Genomic DNA, 21,535 nt, shown 5'->3' with positions numbered 1-21,535 from the left:
TGTTCTCGGGTCTTGGATGTTTAAAATATGTATTTAAGTATGTATTTATCTATATAAGTAGTTTATCCGTTGCCATAGTATCCATAGTACAAGCTTTGCTTAGTTTGGGACTGTTTGTCCTATGATATTTATTGTGGTTGCGTATATGCGTCCGAGTTGAGAAACTTCGATGGCGTGAAGTTGGCGAGATTCTATATTTGCTCACTAGATGGCGCTAGAACTAGCTACAGTATTTTCTCATGGCAAGCCACTGAGCTCGACCTTTTAGCTCTCCAACATCCTAATTCTAATCCCTATTGATCGCTTTGGGTAATCCTAAAATGGCTTATTCTACGAACGTTTCAACCGCTACCTATCAGTTTCCTGTCGCATTTATTGAAGAAATGAGAGACCGTAAGCAAGAAATTTTAATAAATTGTAATTATACCGCATGCACACCATTTTATAAAATCCTTCCATTCTTCCTGACTCATTTCTTCAATATAAGCGACAAAAAACTGATAGCGGTTGAAACGCTCGTACAACTATCCAACTACTACTTACTGAAGCTAGCCCCCCTCCCGTAGTGAACTGGAGCGGGAACAGCAATATATCTATGGGTTCTGTCTGGCGCACCAGGCCAAAGATGAGCACGCCAGCCGCGTAGTACACCGCCGATGTCAGTGGCACACAATGGCCCCATGTTAGCACCGACATCAGACCCTAGAGAGGACCAATGAATAAAGATAAGCTAAGTAGGTGTGGTCATGGGATCAGTAAAAGACACAATGGGATTGGTTTTAATTTAATGTATAAGTAAGTATATAATCTCCTTGCCGTGGTGGCATAGTGGTTTGACCTATCGCCTCTGAAGCAGTGGATCGTGGGTTCGAACTGTGGGTTTGAAATTAACACGAGTTTTACGGCGAAGGAAAACATTGTGAGGAAATCTGCACAAACCTGCGAAGTAATTCAATGGTGTGTGAAGTTCCCAATCCGCACTGGGCCCGCGTGGGAACTACGGCCCAAGCCCTCTCATTCTGAGAGGGGGCCTGTGCCCAGCAGGACGTATATATGCTGGGATCATGATGATGATGATAATCTCCTTGACTGGGCATATGTTAGTGGAAGGGACAGTCATGTTGCAAATGATTCACGCCAACATGGAATTGCTTCGCAAGTACATTAAGGGGCACTTGCAGGCTTTTTAATCTAGGTTTAAGTGGTCTTAAGTCCTGTCAGATCCATACAAGAACTGTCAGTTTAAGTCTTAAATCGAGATTTAAAAAAGTCTACAAGACGTCCTTAGATTTTAGACAGTTATTACTTGTTGGTGCTCACGGTAAAATATGAAATGTTTCGCACGCACTTAAATTACGAAAAACTCAGAAGTCCGAGTCTGAGCTCGAATTCTCAAGCTTAGCTTAACAGGCCATGGGTCACTGGGCTAGTGGTAGTGGTTTTTGAAAAAGACCGTGGGGTCTTTTTAACAAAGTTAATACGGTGGTTGAAAATGAATAGTGAATGATTCGAATCACTCACTACTTAAATAATACACGCTCTAGGCTCTAACGCCGCGCCATGTAACAGTTCTATAGAAAAATGGGACTTTCCCAGTACTTAAACCAGAACCGATGCCTATTACAGATAATACCTATAATACTCTAAGTACAGTCAAGGGCATAAATAAATATATTTATATACGTTACTAGACGTCAAAAATATCTATACACCTTTATGACACTGACCATTAGGTGATGTATGCATATATTTGACGCTATAGCTGAATAGATATTTATGCCTTCGACTGTACCTGTAAATCTAATCATTACTTCTGTCTATTGTTGTAAAGGTTGCCTGGAAGAGATCGCTCTGAAGCGACAAGGCCGCCAATTGCTTACCTTGGAAATACCTACTTGTGTTTTCTGTACTGCTTACTATATTGTGTTGGTGTTCAATAAAGAGTTAACTTAACACTGTCTCATACTCACACAAAACTTCCGCCGCCGCGTCTTGACATCTGAATTGTTACTGCTACTCGGGCTATCTGCGAGCAAACAAGCCAATTAAACGAGGTTAAACCTGGGTTAAGCCGAACGAGCAGTTAGTGCCGATGAGAATTCACAGCCGCCGCGCTGCCCATAAAGGTGGTTGATTGCTTAATGCCATGTTTATTACGGCTCTACTGCCGTCACAGAACGATAAGGCTTGTACAGTATTTGCTGCGGTATGAAACGACGTTTGCACGTGGGAGTTGATTTGATTAGGCTTTAACATCAGTTTATTGCAGATATATCGCATGCTATTCAACAGATGTTTTCACGTCTGCTTCAAAGTTGTAGAACTGTTTATTGAATCAGCCGTTATTGTGCGGAATTTTCAAGTATTTGGGGGTTTTTTGTTTGAAGAAAAAGGGGATGGTATACACTTGAGGATTTTCAATGATGATAGCGATATCGATGCTAACGCGAACATTCGCTTTATCGCGATGTGTGTAGCCGAATATTCGCGAATACTTCGGCACTTCAGGCGAACCCGTAGACACTTCGCCCCACTGTCGGTAAACTCGCGCACATCAAAGGCGCACATAAACTATCGTTATTTCTTTGTTTGCAATGTGGCCATGCACAATGCCGTAGGCCGAAGACGAGGTTTTATCGCAATAATTTTTATCGCGACACCTATCATGCCCTACCATAACATGACAAATGAAATGATTGTTTTGATACATTAGTCCAACACCTGGTAGCATGGTGAACCGTTGTGTTGCTCTGATGATGAATTCTGGTTGAGTTCGAAACACGTCGGGGTAGTATGGTGGTTGCGGTTTGTGTGATGTGTGCGTGAGTTCTTATAGCGTGGAGGCGGAGAAGCTGCATGAACACACATTAGTTGTATAGACGTAGCTGTATCGTAAGGTCACGGGTGAGAAAAGTACCATCAGCCAAATATATGGTCTACCACCCTAAAGTTGATAATCGCTTGCATGTCATAAAACAATAATGCCAATAGACGTGTCTGTCAACTTGAAAGTTCGACTTTAGCGACATATTCATTTGATAGGAACTTGTTTAAAAATTGATAGACCACTTATTTGGCTGATGGTACCTAGGTATTGTAGGTATTCAACAGGTTTATTAATTGTAGGTATTCAACAGGTTTATTGTAGGTATTCAACAGGTCAATTAACTGGCAATGGGCAGGCCTTATAGCAAGAACAGATAGCCCGCGAATCCGCAAGCGCATCGTACATTCAAGTGCAAAGATATCAACATGGCCAAAGTTCCAAAAATATGTATATGTCGGCGGCCGATCGTAAAATCCGCCAGATTACGAAATTCCTAGGCACATCATGAAATGGCGCCACCTTGTAATTTTTCCTCTGTGTATCTGTTTAATGTATCGCTTACTATGTCTGGTGTACAATAAAGAGTCTTTGTATTGTATTGTATGTGGAGCCGAGTTCAGTCGTGCTTAATAATAATAATAAATCCATTTAAGAATTTCGGGCAACTTGGTCCACACAATAAATACCTTACAGACTAACATACATTTAATGAATACTATTTTAAACTAATTTAATGTCAAAACGGGGTGACCCCGTTTAGTCACTGTGCCCGACGTTGCATTCATTTGCAGCATGACATGGTAATGGCGACCATTAATTTTATTGTGATTATGGTGACGAATAAAGATTATTTTTAGCCTTTCGAATTGTTTGTTATTAACCTTAAAATTTCCATTCCTATTGTTAATTAGTGGATTCGAATTTCGTACGAATAAATGTATACATAAAAAATTAACTGCATTTTTTTAACCTACAATAGTCAAATGAGCACTAAGCTTTACAATATTCCAGTGTGTTATTGTGTTACAGTGTGTTATGTCTTCCAGTGTGTTATTTTACAATTATTTGCGACCTTACCCATACATTATTATTTTTGTAACTTTGGCCGTGTCGATATCTCTGCACTTGACTGTAGGTACCTAGGACGTCCACCAACGAGATGGACGGATGACGGACGGATGGATGGACGGTTAAAGCCGCGGATTCACGATGGCTGCAGGCCGCTTCCAACCGAAGCAACAGGAGGTCTTTGGGGAAGGCCTACGTTCAATAGTTGTAGACGTTCTATGGCTGATATAATGATGATAATATGTTAGGTAATAGGTAACCCACCGTTACTTGAGTACCTACTATTTTGACTGTCAATATTAGTCTGTGCAATCGCGTTTATTGAGCTACCATAGCATAGCCGCTAAAGGCGCCGTTTTCCACTTCATTACCACCCGGTTAACGGCGCTATTTGCCATTGGTTTTCATGTTTGTTTAAAGTCGTTGAAATAAAAGCTGGTTATAGCTTTGCCGTCTCTGCCTTTTGTGTTAACTGTTACGTAAAGTAGGTACTTATTCGTTACGTAAAACAATCGTTATTCGATACATAGGCATTAATAGGGCTTGAAGAAGGGTTGAAGTCTACGACTGAAATTAGGCCACGAGGCTTTGCCGAGTGCGTTAAAGTTAAAGCTTCAAGATTTTAAATCCATGGGCGGCGGTGTTTTCTATCAGGTGACCCGCCTGCTTCTTTTCCCCCTGTCATATAAAAAAGTATTAAATCTAATACTTACATTTAAACGAGCAATTCTTATATATATATAATATAATCAGAATAGGAAACTGCTCCAACGATTCCGAAATTTGGTGTAATATCTACTCTGTCTACCATGAACTAAAAGAATTTTCTTGCTCACCCGCGACCTTACGATAGCTAAGCTTATAAATTACTCTGTCTACCATGTTCTTGCGGTGAATAAAAATGTTGTTTGTTTGTTTTGTATATGGGGGTTCTCGGAGATGACAAATCGATCTAGCTTGGTCTTATCTCTGGAAAAAAACGCTATTACTATCGAGTTTTAGCCCGAGCAAAGCTCGGTCACCCTGGTACTAAAATATTATAGTCATTAAGTACTTATATCTCTTTATTTGGCGGCGGTTTCGTGTTGGTTTTGTGGTGGCCGTATTGTACTAATGTGCATTGATTTGAAAAGTATTCACGCTTCTGTCTAAACCCCCGACGCAAAAAGAGGGATGTTATAAGTTTGACCCCTATGTGTGTCTATCTGTGTCACCGTAGCTCTTAATCGGGTGGACTGATTTGAATGCGGTTTGTTTATTTGAAAGCAAGTTTTCTAGCGATGCTTCTTAGACATGTTTCATCAAATCGGTTCAGCTGTTTTTTGAGATATTGAACTTTGAAGTGACAAAGTCGGGGGTTTTCCAACTTTTTGTTGGTTAGGTTGTTATCAGAAAGCGTTGGTGCGCGGGGCCCGTAGCATTTGCTACTCTTGCTACCGTAAACTGCTTCAACTTTACCCTCTAGCCCCAACATTGCCTGATTCGATTTAGAGTCGATAACTTAGCACCCTTTAGGTTTTTAAACTTTTGTCTCCCCGTAATAATAATTCCCGTGTAGATAAAAGTTTAAAAAATATAAGAGTCCTAAGTTATCGACTCTAAATCAACTCAGGCAATGTTGGGGCCAGAGGGCAAAGTTGAAGCAGTTTACGGTACGTGGCTAATCCAATGAAGGTTTTCACAAAGGTGAAATATCACTAGATGGCGTTAGTAGGTATCGTGAGGTCCGTTTGACGTTTGCTTGCGATTGGCTCATTTAGTTATTTAACCAATCACGAGCAAACGTCAAACGCAAACGGACATCACGACACTAACGCCATCTAGCGATATTTCTGTGAAAACCCTCATTGTTACCTTTTCCTTTTACTTTATTTCAGTATTAGAAATATTGAAATTAACTATGCACCTACTTAATATCTCAGGATCATGATTTAATTAACGTACTTAGGTACTTAAGTACCTATACTGAAATGAGAGCCTTAAAAATAGAAGTGTAAATTAACAAGTAAAGAACTAAGTAATGAAACGAAGGAGCCAGCTGCCAGCGTTAACATGATTAGCGTTCTCTTCGCTTAGCAGCTGGACTATCTAGTATCGCTCTTAAATAATTAAGTACAAAAATTAAAGTTTAATAGGTACGTATTAAAAAGTATGTACTTTTGAACTATAAACTCTGTATGTCTATGCAACAAATGTATGTTTATGCACCATCACCTCCACACTATATTTAAGAACACAATCATACATACCCAAACCTCACCACGACTACACCGACGCTCCTCAAACTCAACCAGAGCTCATCTCAGAGCTACACACAACCGTTCTTCGACGACGATGGTCTTTTAGCCCTCATTGGTGTCACATGTCCCGTATTTTTTATTTATTTACTTACTCCTTTACCTTGCTTTTCCTTTAAAAAAACCTCCGCAAAGTTATCTACACCTGAGTCAATTAATTACATTAACACTACATTACTTTACTACATATACGAGTACTATAGATTAGTTTAAATTTACAATGAATTTATATTACTTTTTTTTCCCTCTTGCCGTTTTATTAATTATTGCCTACTTTTTCTTATTCGCACTTCACCATTCTGGTTTTAAAATTCAATTTAAAAGATGACAGCTGCTTCCGCTATTTACAAATTAAACAATGCGCGTGAGAGGTCGCCCCAGTCGCAGCTTAATGACGCTTGTTACGTTGGATGCAAAGAGGAAGGAGGTTGGATGCGAGGAAATTCCCCCCCAAAATCAACTTTGATAATGGCTGTTTTGGGGTAAAGTTGTAAAGTGTGTCAATATTGGAAGTGAGTTCCAATTTTCAGGGAAATGTGTGCCTGGTAATTTTTGTTAAGGATTTCTTAACACGCATTAACTTGAACTTCCAACTGCGTGTATGTATATATGTGTTGGACCTAATCCTAAAGTAAGCAAAGCTTCTGTTATGGGCACTAGGCTATGGATAAACGTAGTTAAAATAGATAGTTACATGCTTAAATACGAGTATACTCGTATATTAAACACCCAAGGACTTGAGAATAAACATAATTATGTACCTTATGTAAACCTTTTATTGTACAAAAATAAAGAAAGTAACACAATTGACAACCATTGAGAAACAAAAGCAAACTTAACCTTTAAGGGATCTCTACCTGTCAACATTCTGTCAGCTGTTGTATTGAGCTGAAATTCGATAATCAGTAGGTACTGTGGAGGACAACCGCAACCCTGTCATCGCAACGACATTGGCCCAAGCCTTAAGGCCGCTATTGAGGGAATAATAATAAGACTGTGGAGGAAACTAAATTACGTACCAGGGTGGAACCTTTTCATAATCTATTTCGCTAATGTTTCTTTGGAAAATGTATGGGATGTCAACATGACATTACCTACCTCGTAGCACAAAGGTTCCATTCTGGTACGTGGTTTAGATTTCTTGACATTATATACCTATCTATAAGTAACTGACAGTGTAACTGTTGCTACAGTCAGCAGCTAGCAAAAAAACGCGTTTTTATACACAAACAAAAATTCAAAAATGAAAATAATATTCATCGTGTCATGATTTCATAAAATTAATCTGGAATAATGATATGTAAGTAGTCAAACCTTTATTGTCGATGGCCGTTCCTCTGTGAGTTTCGATTGGTCCAGGACGTCTTTTCACTTTCTTCTTACAATGTAGGCAATATTCGATATGAGCCACTGCACATCTGCTGGCATTCATCACTAGAAAAGAAACAAAGAAACTTGTCAATATGAGCATAATTATGATTAATTTTAACCAGCCTTCACCGGGTAACGGATGCCCCGCGCATACAAACAATTAGTCGATGCAAAAGTTGTATGATGAGATGAGCTAGCCCTTACTCCACTGTGCGTCTGTCATAGAGCTGTATTTGAATTTTGAATCGTACCTAAAGTTTAGACAAGATTGGTAGTGGACCTATAGCCTCTCAATCAGAGGATAACGTATTCTTGGGTTCAATTCCGGGCTCGCACCCCTGAGTTTTTCAAAATGACATTTGAAATGTATCCCGAACTTTACGATGAAGGAAAACAAACAACATTCAATGGTGTGTATTGGAACTACTGGAAAGACATGATGATAAAAGCTTTATAAAAAAATTGTAGGTAGTGCAGCCATTTGTATGAAAAAAATACGAATGTTTGAATCTAACGCTTAATCAAGCCTTTCCAAATACGCAAAACTGAGAAATGTAAGCGAGTTTGTTCGAGCCACTTTTGATCCGGAATCGCGGCGTTAAAGTTACACGTCTCGAACAGACGAGGAGTTTACTTATTTAGACTCTTCACACGCACTTGATTTAGCATTTTTAAGGGGGTTGGGAGCGGAGCAGGCACTCTGATTTTATATTAACCGTGGAAGTGAATTCGAGCTCTCGTATAGGTAGGTAATCATACATATAATGTGGGAGATACTTAGGTACTAACATTCGATATGTCTAAGTGTCGATATATCTGTCTTATATCGCTTAATACTAAGCCAAACTAAGTAGGTAATAGATAATTTGAAAGACAAAGGATAGCTTAGCTTTTATCCTGAAAAATTACATAGTTCCCGCGGGATAGCGTTGAACGAATTCCACGCAGACGAAGTCAGTGGCAAACGCTAGTAGGTAGGTACTTTATTAATATAAAAAAGGTGATAAACTCTAAAACTCGGTCCAGCGTGATTTTCAAGAAGAATTAAACCTATTCTAAAAATACACGAATAAACATAGACACATATTTTCAGTTAGTTTACTATTTAATTATGTGGAGCTATCTACCTACAGAATAGATTCGAACGAAGATAATTCTACAGAAGATGGCCTTACAATTAAATTAAAACGATTACTACCCCCTAAAGCCCTTTAAGACCGAATGAATGATGTTAGTTCATAAATGATTCATTCCTTCATTACCTTAACTGGCTTTAGAACAAGTTTAAGCATTCGCCGTGTTCTATCTCAGCTCGTACATTTTCATAACGTCTTCGCTTTAATGGTTTTCATATCATGCATTTTTAAAGCACGCCTTGAAGTAAGTACGAAGTTTGAAGTACGGCAGCTCGCCATAGATTTATATTATAGGTACCTAATGTAGGTACAGTCGAGGTCAAAGATGTATTTACACTTTACTACACTATTTGTCGCTGTCACCTTCATGTTTGAATTTTTGAACCTATAAAATTGACAGATATCAATATCATATAGTGACATACCTAAGGTATATAGGTAACTATAGTGTAAAGATAGCTTTGGCCTCCATTGTATATTAGGTATCTAAATAATATGCAACCTCGCTAAGATATTAAATTAGCGTACCTATGTTGGATTTGTAAACTTTTAGACTGGGCACAGTAAAAAAGGAGTTAAACAACTATAAGTAGGTATAATCGAGATATAAGGAATTAAAAAACTATAAATATAATAGAATCGAGAGATAATTTATGGGCCAGAGAGTGACATAGGCTACTTTTCATCCCGGAAAAATGCAGTTCCCGAGTTAACAGTTAACAGTAAACGTGATAACCGAATTCCACGCGGGCGAAGCCGCGGACAAAAGCTAGTTGTATAATAATACGTTACAAGCTTTAGCCCGCGGCTTCGCCCGCGTTTAATTCGGTTATCGCGCGCTGTTCCCTCGGGAACTGTGATTTTTTTCGGGATAAAAAGTAGCCTATCTCTATGCCAAAAATCACGTCGATCCATCGCTCCGTTTCGACGTGAAAGACGGAGAATCATACAAACACACATTTTCGCATTTATAATATTAGTATGGATAACCAGCTGTTCCTTTACATTTTCAACCTTCAACCGTTGAACCGATTCAAATTAAATTTGGTATGGAGATGTTAGTTTGACACCCTGGGAAGAATATACTTAGTCCCCGCAGGACAGCGATAAACAGATTCTTCACAAACGAAGTCACGTGCAACTAGTGTTTTATAAATTTCAAATGTGACAGTACTTACTAAGGTAAACATGGGTGGGTACCGCAAATACGGCGTACAGAAGAGATAGACATCTCCCGTAGACGGTTTGTGGCACGGGCGCTCCGAAACCTGAAGGAAAAAAAATTAAGAAAGTCAATTATTGCAAGCCAAGTAGGTAAGGTAAGTGTAAAATAAGTTTTTGTTAGAATTGCATTTTTAATATAAGCTTTTTTTGCTGACTGTACTTGCATCGTCATCTAAACTACATTTCCGTACCAAATTTCAAGTTAATGCCATTAACCATTGAGGAGTTCCCTCCTGCGGAGACGATCCTGGCTGGACCACGAAGATCTCACTACCAGATTATTGTTTGTCACCAGATTTACATAGTAATGCCATATTTCAAGTCAATCCGACTCCGACTCCTTCGGGCATTTGGGTAATAAAAAGGTCTTTCACTAACCTAATGCTGTCATGACGTAGACAGTGAACAGGAAGGTCCCGCTTAGGCTCCAGTACTGTCCAGGGTCTAATTTGGCCCCCCTCCCCGCTGCCACCATTGTTTGCCGCCGCCCCTCTTCTATTCGTTTGACGATGGCTTCCCGCCATTTCGAGGAGATTGGAGTTATCTGGAACACATTCAATAATTTTAAAATGACGTCAGCCTTTAGGTACCCGCAACTTGATACATTCGAACCCTCGGATGATAAATTGAAATTACCTAAGTATAAGATATCACTAAATCCTCAAATAATCCTTACTAGTATTATAAATGCGAAAGCGGGTACATTTGCTTGTTTCGCCTTCACGCTTAAATTGAATTGGTCCGTGTTAAAAAGTTAGGATTAGGATGAAGAATACATCTTATGTTCTTATGTACATCTACACAGAATAAGAGGTTGACATTTCGTGGTTAGACTAAAATATTTCCCGAGCGCAATCAGCACGCATTCCAAGGGTCATTGTATCGAATTCCCACTTTGCTCAGAACCTACCTAACCTACCCTGCTAATATATTCTATTAACAAATCATAAATAACAGCCTTATCGTGTACAGCAGAGGAACTAAATTGCTTTGTGCCACTGCCACAATTTAATTAGGAAGCAGGCGCCGTTTAGGACCATAATTGAATTAAGTACGGGTAATTTTCTAGACCAGTAGCTGATCTCGCTCCGTTAAGTAGATAAAGCTAGGTCTTAAGAGTAGTGTCGGACAAATAAAAAGAAAAGCATACTATTTTTTTCCTTATATCTTAGCAGTCGGCCAAAATGGAACCCTTATACTTTGTTGTCCGTCCGTCTGTCAAGTGAGGAGTCTCAGAACACGTAAAGTTGGAGTAGTGAAAAAAATCAAACCTTTAAGTCAACGCAATCAAAAATCGTGTCACGCCGCTCCCTTGCTTATTTGGGGTTAGCGGTAAAAATATTTAAGTAATGAATATTTATTTCAAAATTAATTAAATAAGCATATATGTCATATCCTAAAATTGCTAAAAGTGGCTCCGAAACGGTAACGTTTCGTGTGCTCTACCTACCCGTTTTAGGAATACAGGCGTGATGTTTGTGTGTGTGTGTGTGTGTGTGTGTGTGTGTGTGTGTGTGTGTGTGTGTGTGTGTGTGTGTGTGTGTGTGTGTGTGTGTGTATTTCATATCCGCGGGTTTTACGGTGGATGCAAGCCGCTGCCAACTGAAACAACTGGAGGTCTATGGGGGCGGCCTATGTCCAAACAGTGGACGTTCTACGGCTGAGTTGATGATGATGATGATATTTCATAGCAAGACCCAAGCATCCATGATATCAGACCGTTTTGATACAAAATACGATATGGTAGGGTACCTACCAGATAAAATTCCTGGTTGGCTACTAAAATACTTGACGCTTTTTGGAGATTGCTGCGCCCGACAGTATATATTAAGTGACAGTGTTAATTAATAATATCTTTTACAAGCTTTTATTTAGTTTCACCTGTCCAGTTGTCTGTCTGTCTGTCAAAAAACTTGCAAGGTAAATTCGACCAACTTCCAGTAGTTGGATTGACTTAAAATTAGGTAGGTTAGGCATACTTATGTAAATTGCGTGACAATACAATAATCTGGTAGTGACATCCTGTTTGTTAGTCTGGCCAATCCACTACTTCAAGGTCGCTCAGCGAGCTATGGAACGAGCTATGCTCGGAGTTTCTTTGAAAGATAAATTCCGCAACGAGGCTATCCGACACAGAACTAAGGTCATCGACATAGGTCAGAGAATTGGCAAGTTGAAGTGGCAGTGGGCTGGTCATATCTGTCGCAAAACCGGCAAAAGCTGGAGTAAACGAGTTCTTGAGTGGAGACCGCATCTTGGCAAACGTAGTGCAGGACGCCCTCCGGCCAGGTGGAGTGACGGTCTGCGAAAGGTTGCTGGTAGAAGCTGGACGCGTCTAGCCGAGGACAGGGCGCAATGGCGCTCTTTGGGGGAGGCCTATGTCCAGCAGTGGACTGCTATAGGCTGATGGTGATGATAATGATGAGTCCGGCCAGGATCGTCTCCACAGGACGGAACTCTTCAACGGTTAATGACTTGAAATTTGGTATGCAAATGTAGTTTGGGTGACAATGCAAGTAGGTACAGTCAACAAAAAGTACAGTCAGCAAAAAAAGCTTGTATTAAAAATGATATTTTTACCAAAAACTTATTCAAGACAAAACAATATAGTTCATAGTATATAGTTCATGTAAGCATTAAAAAGAAGTACCTATAAAACCAGTTCTAAGTACTTCTTTGTGTAACAGTTTTGATTTGTCTTGTATGTATAAAAAGTTTTTAGAAAATAAAAAAAAAAAACCATTGAAAAATTCCTGACTTTTCGTATTCCGACCGCATTCGTGACAAACGGCCAAAATTCCTAACACGTCAGGAAAATTACTGGCGTTTGGTGACCCTATTTGAACATCTCAAATGGTTGCTAAGGCATCCAAGATTCGATCCGCATTCTGATTGCAAATTAGCGTGGCAATATATTAAATTTATTTCAATGATTGATGATTGCGGGTGAATGAACCGTGGCGCGATTGCGACTGATTCAATAACCTGCCACCGTATTCAATATTCGTGTTTTTGCATTTTGTGGTTATTTTTTAAGCGAGTTTTTACATTTGTATCAAATTGCGTGATAGGAGTAAAAAGTACAATTCAAACAGAGTTACAAACTTTCGCATTTATTGTATTATAGTGGAAGTGGGATAGTGGGATAAATGTGAAAGTTAAATTTTACAATCTTGGAACTCCAATTCAACTGCAAAACAGTTAAAAGCTAATAGTTATACTCTTAACTAACAATGTCAACATTAAATCCCCTCTGATCTAGGATTATTGTCAGATCAAAGCTTGTCCGCCAGTGCGTAGCCGGCCCATTAGCCAGGTGTTGTCAAGTGCAGCGTGGGCCGCAGTTGACCTCCCCTGTTAACGTCACGCTCATATGTTAAACAAAGGCTTCCCGACCCGCTTGCGGTTACGTTGATAACTAGTGTCTGACCGTAATTTTATTAAAACCGAAACCCAATTTCAGCCTGTGTTTTAGTTTCGACCCCAAGGCCCAAGCCCTCTTATTCTGAGAGGTGGTCTGTGCCCAGCAGTGGGACGTACATAAGCTGGGATGATGATTTTCACTTGTCAATTAAACAAAAGACGACAAAGATGTAGCGCGTTAATGTTCGGGAGTGGGCGCCGTCACATCACGCCGTGCTAAGAAGTGTCACACGGAACTTTGACTAGCCAACTGAAAACCCCACAAACTCAGTTTCGGTTTCGGTACTAGTTTCGGTAGACTCTCTTTCAATCAAAAATGAAACTAAATAGAAACCGCATGTTCGGTCGAACACTATGACACCCCTGCCTCTCTGATAGAGCGCTATTTGATATTTTGAAATAACTGATGTATTCTCCACTGTTTGGAATCTGTCTGGATCTTTGATGGGATATTAATAATGTTATTAATAATTATGATTGGTTTTTTGAAGTCTTTTTGTATTTTTTATTTCAACTCTAAATTTGTTACTTTTACGGTTATCCCGTGAAAACCTAAGCTTAAGCTTAAGGTTAAGTAGCGTAGTAGAAAAAAGCAACCTGAGATATGTGTGCATAGGAGAAATTTGTGTCTAGACTCCTGTCCAGCGGTAGTGTAGGCGTTATAGCACGCAGCACGGATTGCTGAGGACCTGGGTTCGATTCCCAGCGCTGGTCTCTTTCTAGTTTTTCTGTGCATTCATGTCTCAGTTTCGTATGATTAAATCAGATTCCAAAACTATTTGAATCTAAGTATTCCTTATAAATATAACCTTGACTAAAATTAATGTTAAGACAAGTTGGGATAAGATTTTGTTACAATAATTTTATGCGTATGTGACGAACTGGCGTTGTCTATTATTATATTTTTCATGATAGCCGGAAGCTTTAACGTTATTCTAAGCAGGCAGCTTACCCTGAACGCCAGGTTCATTTTTAATTTTATTTTTAGAATTACCTGGTTATATTTACCGTGTTGCCTTCGGCTGATTCAGGCTGGAAAATTTATTCCAGAGTCCCAAGCGATCCAAATTAATGTCATAGATTATATAATTATGTAACAGAATCGACAGTTGTATTCGACAACCGTTGTATTCATCTATCAGGCTGCTTTCCGTCAATGGTGTTAGTAGCACTATAGACTGCATCTCCAAGTGACAACTCTTTTTTACCCGACTGCGAAGAAGGAGGGTTATGTGTTTGACTCATATGTATGTATGTATGTATGTGTGTGTGTGTATGTCTAGTCCTATGTCCTCTCGTAACTACTCAATGGCTGAACCGATTTTGATAAATGATACGTCATTGGATTCGTCTTAATGACGCAAGTGACACTGGGTACATGATATTATTTAAAAAATAAAATGGCGGATATTTGGCGCCAAATTGTCTTCAAAAAATTTTTTTTATTCAATCCTATCGAGTTGGGTATCAAAATGAAGGGATTTAAAAACAGATTACAAAAATATATACAAGTCATGTGTTTATATTTACCGTTTTAACAGAAATACCAAAAAAGTATAAAATAAAACAATAAATTAAAAAAATCAAAACCCGACTGCGTTAAAAAATACTTAAAAGAAGAAAACAAGACGTGGACGTAGTGGTCTAGAACTCTGTTAAATAGATAACTTAAACTTCAACAGTCGGGACCCATTCTAATCGCGACCAGCTCAAAAATTATTAGTACCTAATGGGTCCCGACTGTTGAAGTTTAAGTTAGCTATTTAACAGTTCTAGACCACTACGTCCACATCTTGTTTTCTTCTTTTTAGTATTTTTTTTAAGATCAGTTCACATGTACCCAATGCCGGATACAGCTTCGACTTCTTAATATTCACGTCGAATATAATTTAATCAATTCATCATCCAGACTTTCCAAAAATACGAACATTGTTAACAACTTTAAATCTAATAAAGCTCATTGAAAATCCAATACCCTGAAAAGGGCAGGATCAAATTTGATTTCTAATGAAAATTGATATATTTTTCACGATTTCCCGTAAAAGCTTTTTGCGTGGTATTACCTAAGTAATAACATTCCAATTCCTACTGGCCAAAAATCCACTTACCTACTGCCAGCAAGATTCTGCCAGATTCACACATAAAGTGTTCTGTTCCGTACCACCTGTGCAGTGCAATACGGTATTTATTTATTTTTATTTATATTATAAATAAAAGCTTTTCATTGTATTATCGAACGGTAAAACAGTTTTAATCTACCTTTCCTATCCAAGCTATCTTTCTTTTGTCTTTTTTTTTCTAAGAAATAAACAATTACTAAATAAAAATTGATTTTTGAAATATAAATTTAGGTATTTCTATTTACATTTATCAGATCCATAATGGCCTGAAATTCAAGATTAGACAGAGAAATAGCCTTTGACGTCACAAGCAAGTAGCGCTATAGCACCTAATATAACTTACATAATGCATTCAGAAAAGCGTTTTAGAAAGAGACAGATTTATAGATTTTCTATAAACAACTGTAAAATAAATGTGAATGTGTAGGTACATATTTATTTATTTATATTCGATGTATTGTTTCGGTGAATTTAATTTTTCGGGCCTTTTATCTTTCCATTGTAGTGTCTACTCTTGTTTCTGATGTCCTTTCAATCGTTTAAAGGTTAGCTGAAAGATAGAAGAAGATCTCTTTCTCTTGTTAACTGTTTTTTCATATGTTTTATGTAAAATGATGAGATATACAATACAATGAAATACTACTCCAATGTTATCTTGAATGGACCATAGTCGTTGTCACTTCATGTTTCAACTTTTATATAAATTGTCAGAAGGCATACTGTGACACAGTACTAATGTGTAAAGATATCATTGACGTTGACTGTAGAGTCAGCATCAAATATATCGTAGCAGGAGCCACAGTAAATAAGTAATAAGTATGGTATGGAAGTAATAAGTATGGTCAAATGGTTCGGCAGGCCATATATTTTGTATCGCGTGCCCAACTATTTGACCATTTTGGCCGCTACGATATATTTGATGCTGACTGTACACCGTGGGTTCACCGTCTACACGGTGTTAGTAGCAGTCACAGAGTACATTTTTGAGAAACAACTGGTAAACGCAACAGAATTTAATGATAATCATTAAGTGTCAGCGGTAGCGGTGGCAAAATAGTGTATTACACTTTCGAACTCAGCCAATACGATCGTGCGAGTTAATTACATTTGAATTTGACATGGATTGTACATAAGGTCCACTGTTGGAACTTTTATATTTAAACTTGAACGTGACATGGATTGTACATAAAGTCCATTGTCCTAACTCTTTTCATACTCGGCTGGGTTCGAAAGGGGTAAGGAGTGACGGAGCACTAATAAACTTATACTAGTAAACTTATTTGTCCCTTGTTTTTACATAGTAATGGTTTATTGTAATTTATTTATTTCTTGTTTACTTAAAATAAAATCTAATTTTATTTCTTAATTTTATTTACATATGGATAAGTTTAGTATACCTTTTTGTGTATCATTCCGTGAGTCACAGACGGTTCTGACAGAATATCAGCGCTGCAGGCGTCTATCGCCTCAGCATAATGCTGAGTCAGCGGCCGTTTCTTTTGCGGGGACACACAAAATCGTGTATTTTTAATTTTTGTATTTCTTTTTTGTTTTATTTGTGTTTGCTGTTTATGGTTTTTGTTTTTTTAATTTTGTTGTATTTGTGTGTTTTTGTGAATGTGAATAAAAGTCTTCACTCTTCTTTCTTAATACTTAAAAGCAAGAGCAAGTCTCAAAAAGCCCCAAACATTTTCAACTTGTGTTGCTGATGTTGACTAAAAGTTATCCGTTTTGTTCTGTAATATAAACTTCAGTGCAACAATGGCCTCGATGTTTCGAACCGTGTCAAAAGTTTAAGTTCCTTCCTAGATTGTAAACTAAACTAAGTTAGCAGGTAACAACCTTGCTCGGGAAGTTGCAAATTGACTGTACTACACTTTTACTAGCTTTTACCCGTGTCTTTGTGTGAAGCATGAATATTTCATGCGAACTTAATAACAACGCAAGTGAGTAACCAAGCGTGTTAGCTAGCAAACCAGCATATGCAAGTATTATGCCAGCAACTAATTACTTACTACTAAGTACTATGTTTATTCGTATGTTAAATGAGAAATGACAACATCGGTTGTGCTAAGTCACTTCATACAATATGTAGAATAGAGTGCTTTCCGGCTGTCTTTGGCCCGTAGTAATTCTATTCTGTTCGACGCGGGCATTACCTATGCAAAGCTTTACTTTGGGCAATTCTCCGTTAATATCACTGCACTGTTTGTATTCTTTGTTCGTGGTTTTTGTTTATATTTTTAAGATTAAAACACTAATAATATAAAAATAAAATAAAATAATGCGTTCTTCTACAACAGACATGACCTGCGTTCATTGAGATCTTTGGCACACAGTAAAACGCTGTTGACGGTGAGCTGACTGTCAATTAATTAGGAGTGTCGAATCTGTTACAAAACTATTACGCAATCTGTGACAGCGGCTGTAACCAGTATTTTAATCGAATCGTGCAATCTGTTTTTAAAACGCATATTCCATTTTCAAAAATAATTTTGAAACAAAGAGGCTTCATTGGATATGCAAAATAGTTTTCGGCCAGTATTTTTTACGAAACTATAATGTAAATTTTGGCTGCATGTCGTAAATGCCAAAGTGCATTTTATTCAAAGTTAAAGTTTTTGAATATGTTAAAATTTATCGGGTTAACTTTTATGAAGAGGAATTGATTTTGGTGGATTTGGAATATCAAATGTGCATTTACGATGCTCTATTATATATATTCGGACTCCAATAAACCTCAAGTTTGATATGAATTTCGTTAGTGTGAATACATATTTGTTACAAAATTAATTTTAATACCAGCTTTTTTGCTGACTGTACCTACTTTTTATAGAGTGTACTTGAATTGTCATCCAAACTACATTTCCGTACCAAATTTTAAGTCGATGCCATTAGCCATTAAGGAATTCCCTCCTGCAGAGACGATCCGGCTGGAGCACTTGGATGTCACAGAAAAAGTCCGAAAATCACTGATTCGCTTAACATAAATTTTTTTTTCATAGAAATATTCAAATAAAAACTTTCTTTTGCCTGCTTTTAACCTTTTCGCCGCCATGGCAAATACAAAAGACATCACCCATTCGCCAGGCTTCTATATAATTTAAGCCTAAAATTTAACCTTATCACAATTGAACAAAGGTTGCTTTTGCATTGAAGTCATGGACGTGTATATAGGTCGTTGGCGTGGAACCTGCGGTGCGTATATATGAGTTGTTGGCGTCGAAAAGGTTAAATTTACACCGAGATTTTGGGTTTCAAAAGGAAGTAAAGTAAGTATACATCAAAGTAAATGGATCAGTACCTACAGTAAGCATATGACATTGTTTTAAATACCTACATAATCTTTTTAGGGTTCCGGAGCCAAAATGGCAAAAACGGAACCCTTATAGTTTCGCCATGTCTGTCTGTCCGTCCGCGGCTTTGCTCAGGAACTATCAATGCTAGAAATCTGTAATTTTGCACGGATATATAAGTAAACTATGCCGACAAAATGGTACAAATAAAAATTAAATCAATTTTTTTTAGAGTACCTCCCATAGACGTAAAGTGGGCGTGATTTTTTTTTCTCATCTAACCCTATAGTGTAGTGTATCGTTGGATAAGTCTTTTAGAACCATTAGGGGGTTGCTAGAACGATTTTTCGATTCTGTGATTTGTTTGCGAAATATTCAACTCTAAAGTGCAAATTTTCATTAAAATCGAGCGAAAACTTTTGAAAAAAATCGGGATGGTAGTAAGTATATCAAACTTTCAAGGAAAACTATAACGGCTAAGTTTGCTTGAGAATTATTAGTAGTTTATGAGTAAATAGCAGCCTAAGGTATAAAATATACCTAAACTTGGAAGATTCCGTATAAAATACGAAATCCTTAGAAAAATATTACTTAATTTTTTCGTAATGGCTACGGAACCCTATTTTGGGCGTGTCCGACACGCTCTTGGCCAGTTTTTCAACAAATTCCATCCCATCTCTTGTTTATTAATAACTTTTATCATTAATATACAAAATACTGAATTATCGTCAGGTAGGTATTCTGTAACAACCAATTTCAAAAATTCCAGTAATGTCAGCTATATAGGGTCGACTACGACGCGGCCTGATTTCTAGGAATAATCTCTCGAGCCTTTGATGCGGCGTAGACATTGCTACGAATACTACCGACCGTTGCGTAGCGTTGCTACGGGCTACGTAGACTTGCTACGCTCGCTCCATTATCTTAAATTCTGTCTCTTCGAAGTCAACATCTAGACAGAGGGGCTACTACGAAAATCGTAAATCGAAGTTCGTATCGCACCGTCCCTTTCACTCGCGTATTAATGACATAAGCGTCAGCGGGACGGCAACATACGAAGTTCGAGTTTTGCACTTCTAGTATATAGGGCCTGAGTGGTCGTGGTCGTCGGTTAACCTCTTCACCGCCAGTCATCCAGTCGTGACAGCTAACGTAATACCTCACACGCCATGGTCATCATACATGACCAACATTCAACTAGAAACTAATCCTTCTGCAATTGAATTAAAAAACCGGCCAAGTGCGAATCGGACTCGCACACGAAGGGTTCCGTACCATTTATACAACATTCATTAGACACTAATTAGATACTATGAGCACACACCCGGAGACCTTAGACATTAGCAAAAAACGGCAAAAAAACACATTTGTTGTTGTTATTGCGGCCACAGTTATACATAATCTGCGTACAGAGCACGTCACTTCGTTTGTTTTGTGGAGGTGAAGAAGTTAAGGAACCTTTGAAACAGTTTTTTTTAGGTTGGGACAAGTTTCAATAATCCTATACGGTGTCCCACGGCTGGGCAAAGGCTCTCTTTGCTGCTCCACTGTTCTCTGACTTCGGCAAAATGTTGCCGTCCTGCCACGTCCGTTATAGCCTACCTCTGCTCCGGCAAACAAGCAAGTTACAAGTTTACCTCCACAAAATTTGATGATTCCTGGGCCCCAAATTGACAGGTCTAAACACGAAAGTAGTACTTAATTATCTAGTAAAATTTATTAATAAGTCTTAGAAATGAACCTGGCTTCCCAAAAAAGTGTACAAAACTTACCTTTTCGCAAACAAATTGTCCCCAAATTTTCCGCTAAATGCTTACCCTAAAATCACAGCATGCCTCGGGAATTCCTTGCATACCGAGTGCCTGAAGCCATCCCGTCAACATAACCACATAGTTCTATGTAAGAAAATAACGTGTACAATATAGAACCTTGTCTGTCGTAACGCAAGTTTGCATTAGGAGTAAATTGAGAGTTGTATTTATTACGTTTGGAGGGTAAGGAAAGATGGTACGCTAGCTTTGTGATAAAACTTGCTCTATTACATTTTTGCTTCAGAGCTAGAAGATAACTCAGCGGTCCCTTGCGTCATTATTACTATCAAATATTTGAAGATTTTTTGACAATGTTACGCAAGTATTATGTGGAATACCTAGTTAGTACATTTTTGTTGAATGACGAAAGCATAGGTAGTAGGTAGATAGTTCATTTTAGTCGACGCGTACATTTTTATAGTATACATACCTTGTCCGATGTTGATGATTGTTTTTAATGAACTACTTATAATAATTTTACCTTGCTTCACTGCTACCAATATTGGCTTTTTTCTTAACCAACTTTAAAAAGGTTGTAAATTTGCCATGAGCTTTACGGTGAAGGAAAACATCGTGAACCTGCACAAAGCTGCGAAGTAATTCAGTGGTGTGTGTGAAGTTCCCAATCTGCACTGGGCCAGTGTGGGAACTATGGCCTTAGCCCTCCCATTCTGAGAGGAGGCCTGTGCCCAGCAGTGGGACGTATGTAGGCTGAGACGATGATGATGGTGATGATGAAAAAAGCTTCTCAATTTGTTTTTTTTTTGTTTCATATCCGTCGATATTTTGCCCGTAAATGTATTTTGTAATTATTTTTGTTTGATAGAGTACAGTCGAACAAATTGAATCATGACCCAGGGTGGAACCTTTGTGCTACTAATGTCATGTTGACATCTCATACTTTTGTCAAGGAAATCGTAATGAAATTGATTATTAAAAGGTTCCACTATATATATCACTAT

General features: G+C 38.2%; 1 protein-coding gene across 1 annotated transcript in view; it reads right to left on the bottom strand.

The window, feature by feature from the left end:
• LOC141435461 (uncharacterized) overlaps window positions 1–21,535 on the bottom strand; it is a 56,862-nt gene that overhangs the window by 1,314 nt on the left and 34,013 nt on the right. Inside the window, exons 4-8 of the mRNA XM_074098145.1 lie at window positions 10,302–10,467; window positions 9,878–9,967; window positions 7,507–7,626; window positions 1,971–2,026; window positions 544–702 (exon numbers count right to left, since the gene is read on the bottom strand). Coding sequence (XP_073954246.1) covers window positions 544–702; window positions 1,971–2,026; window positions 7,507–7,626; window positions 9,878–9,967; window positions 10,302–10,467 — 591 coding nt within the window. The remainder of the gene's footprint in view (window positions 1–543; window positions 703–1,970; window positions 2,027–7,506; window positions 7,627–9,877; window positions 9,968–10,301; window positions 10,468–21,535) is intronic.

The sequence above is a fragment of the Choristoneura fumiferana genome, chromosome 15, assembly GCF_025370935.1.
Source record: "Choristoneura fumiferana chromosome 15, NRCan_CFum_1, whole genome shotgun sequence".
NCBI classification, from domain to species: Eukaryota; Metazoa; Arthropoda; class Insecta; order Lepidoptera; family Tortricidae; genus Choristoneura; species Choristoneura fumiferana.
The sequence above is the reverse complement of the archived record's forward strand: the minus strand, read 5'-3'. Positions and strand labels throughout refer to the sequence as shown.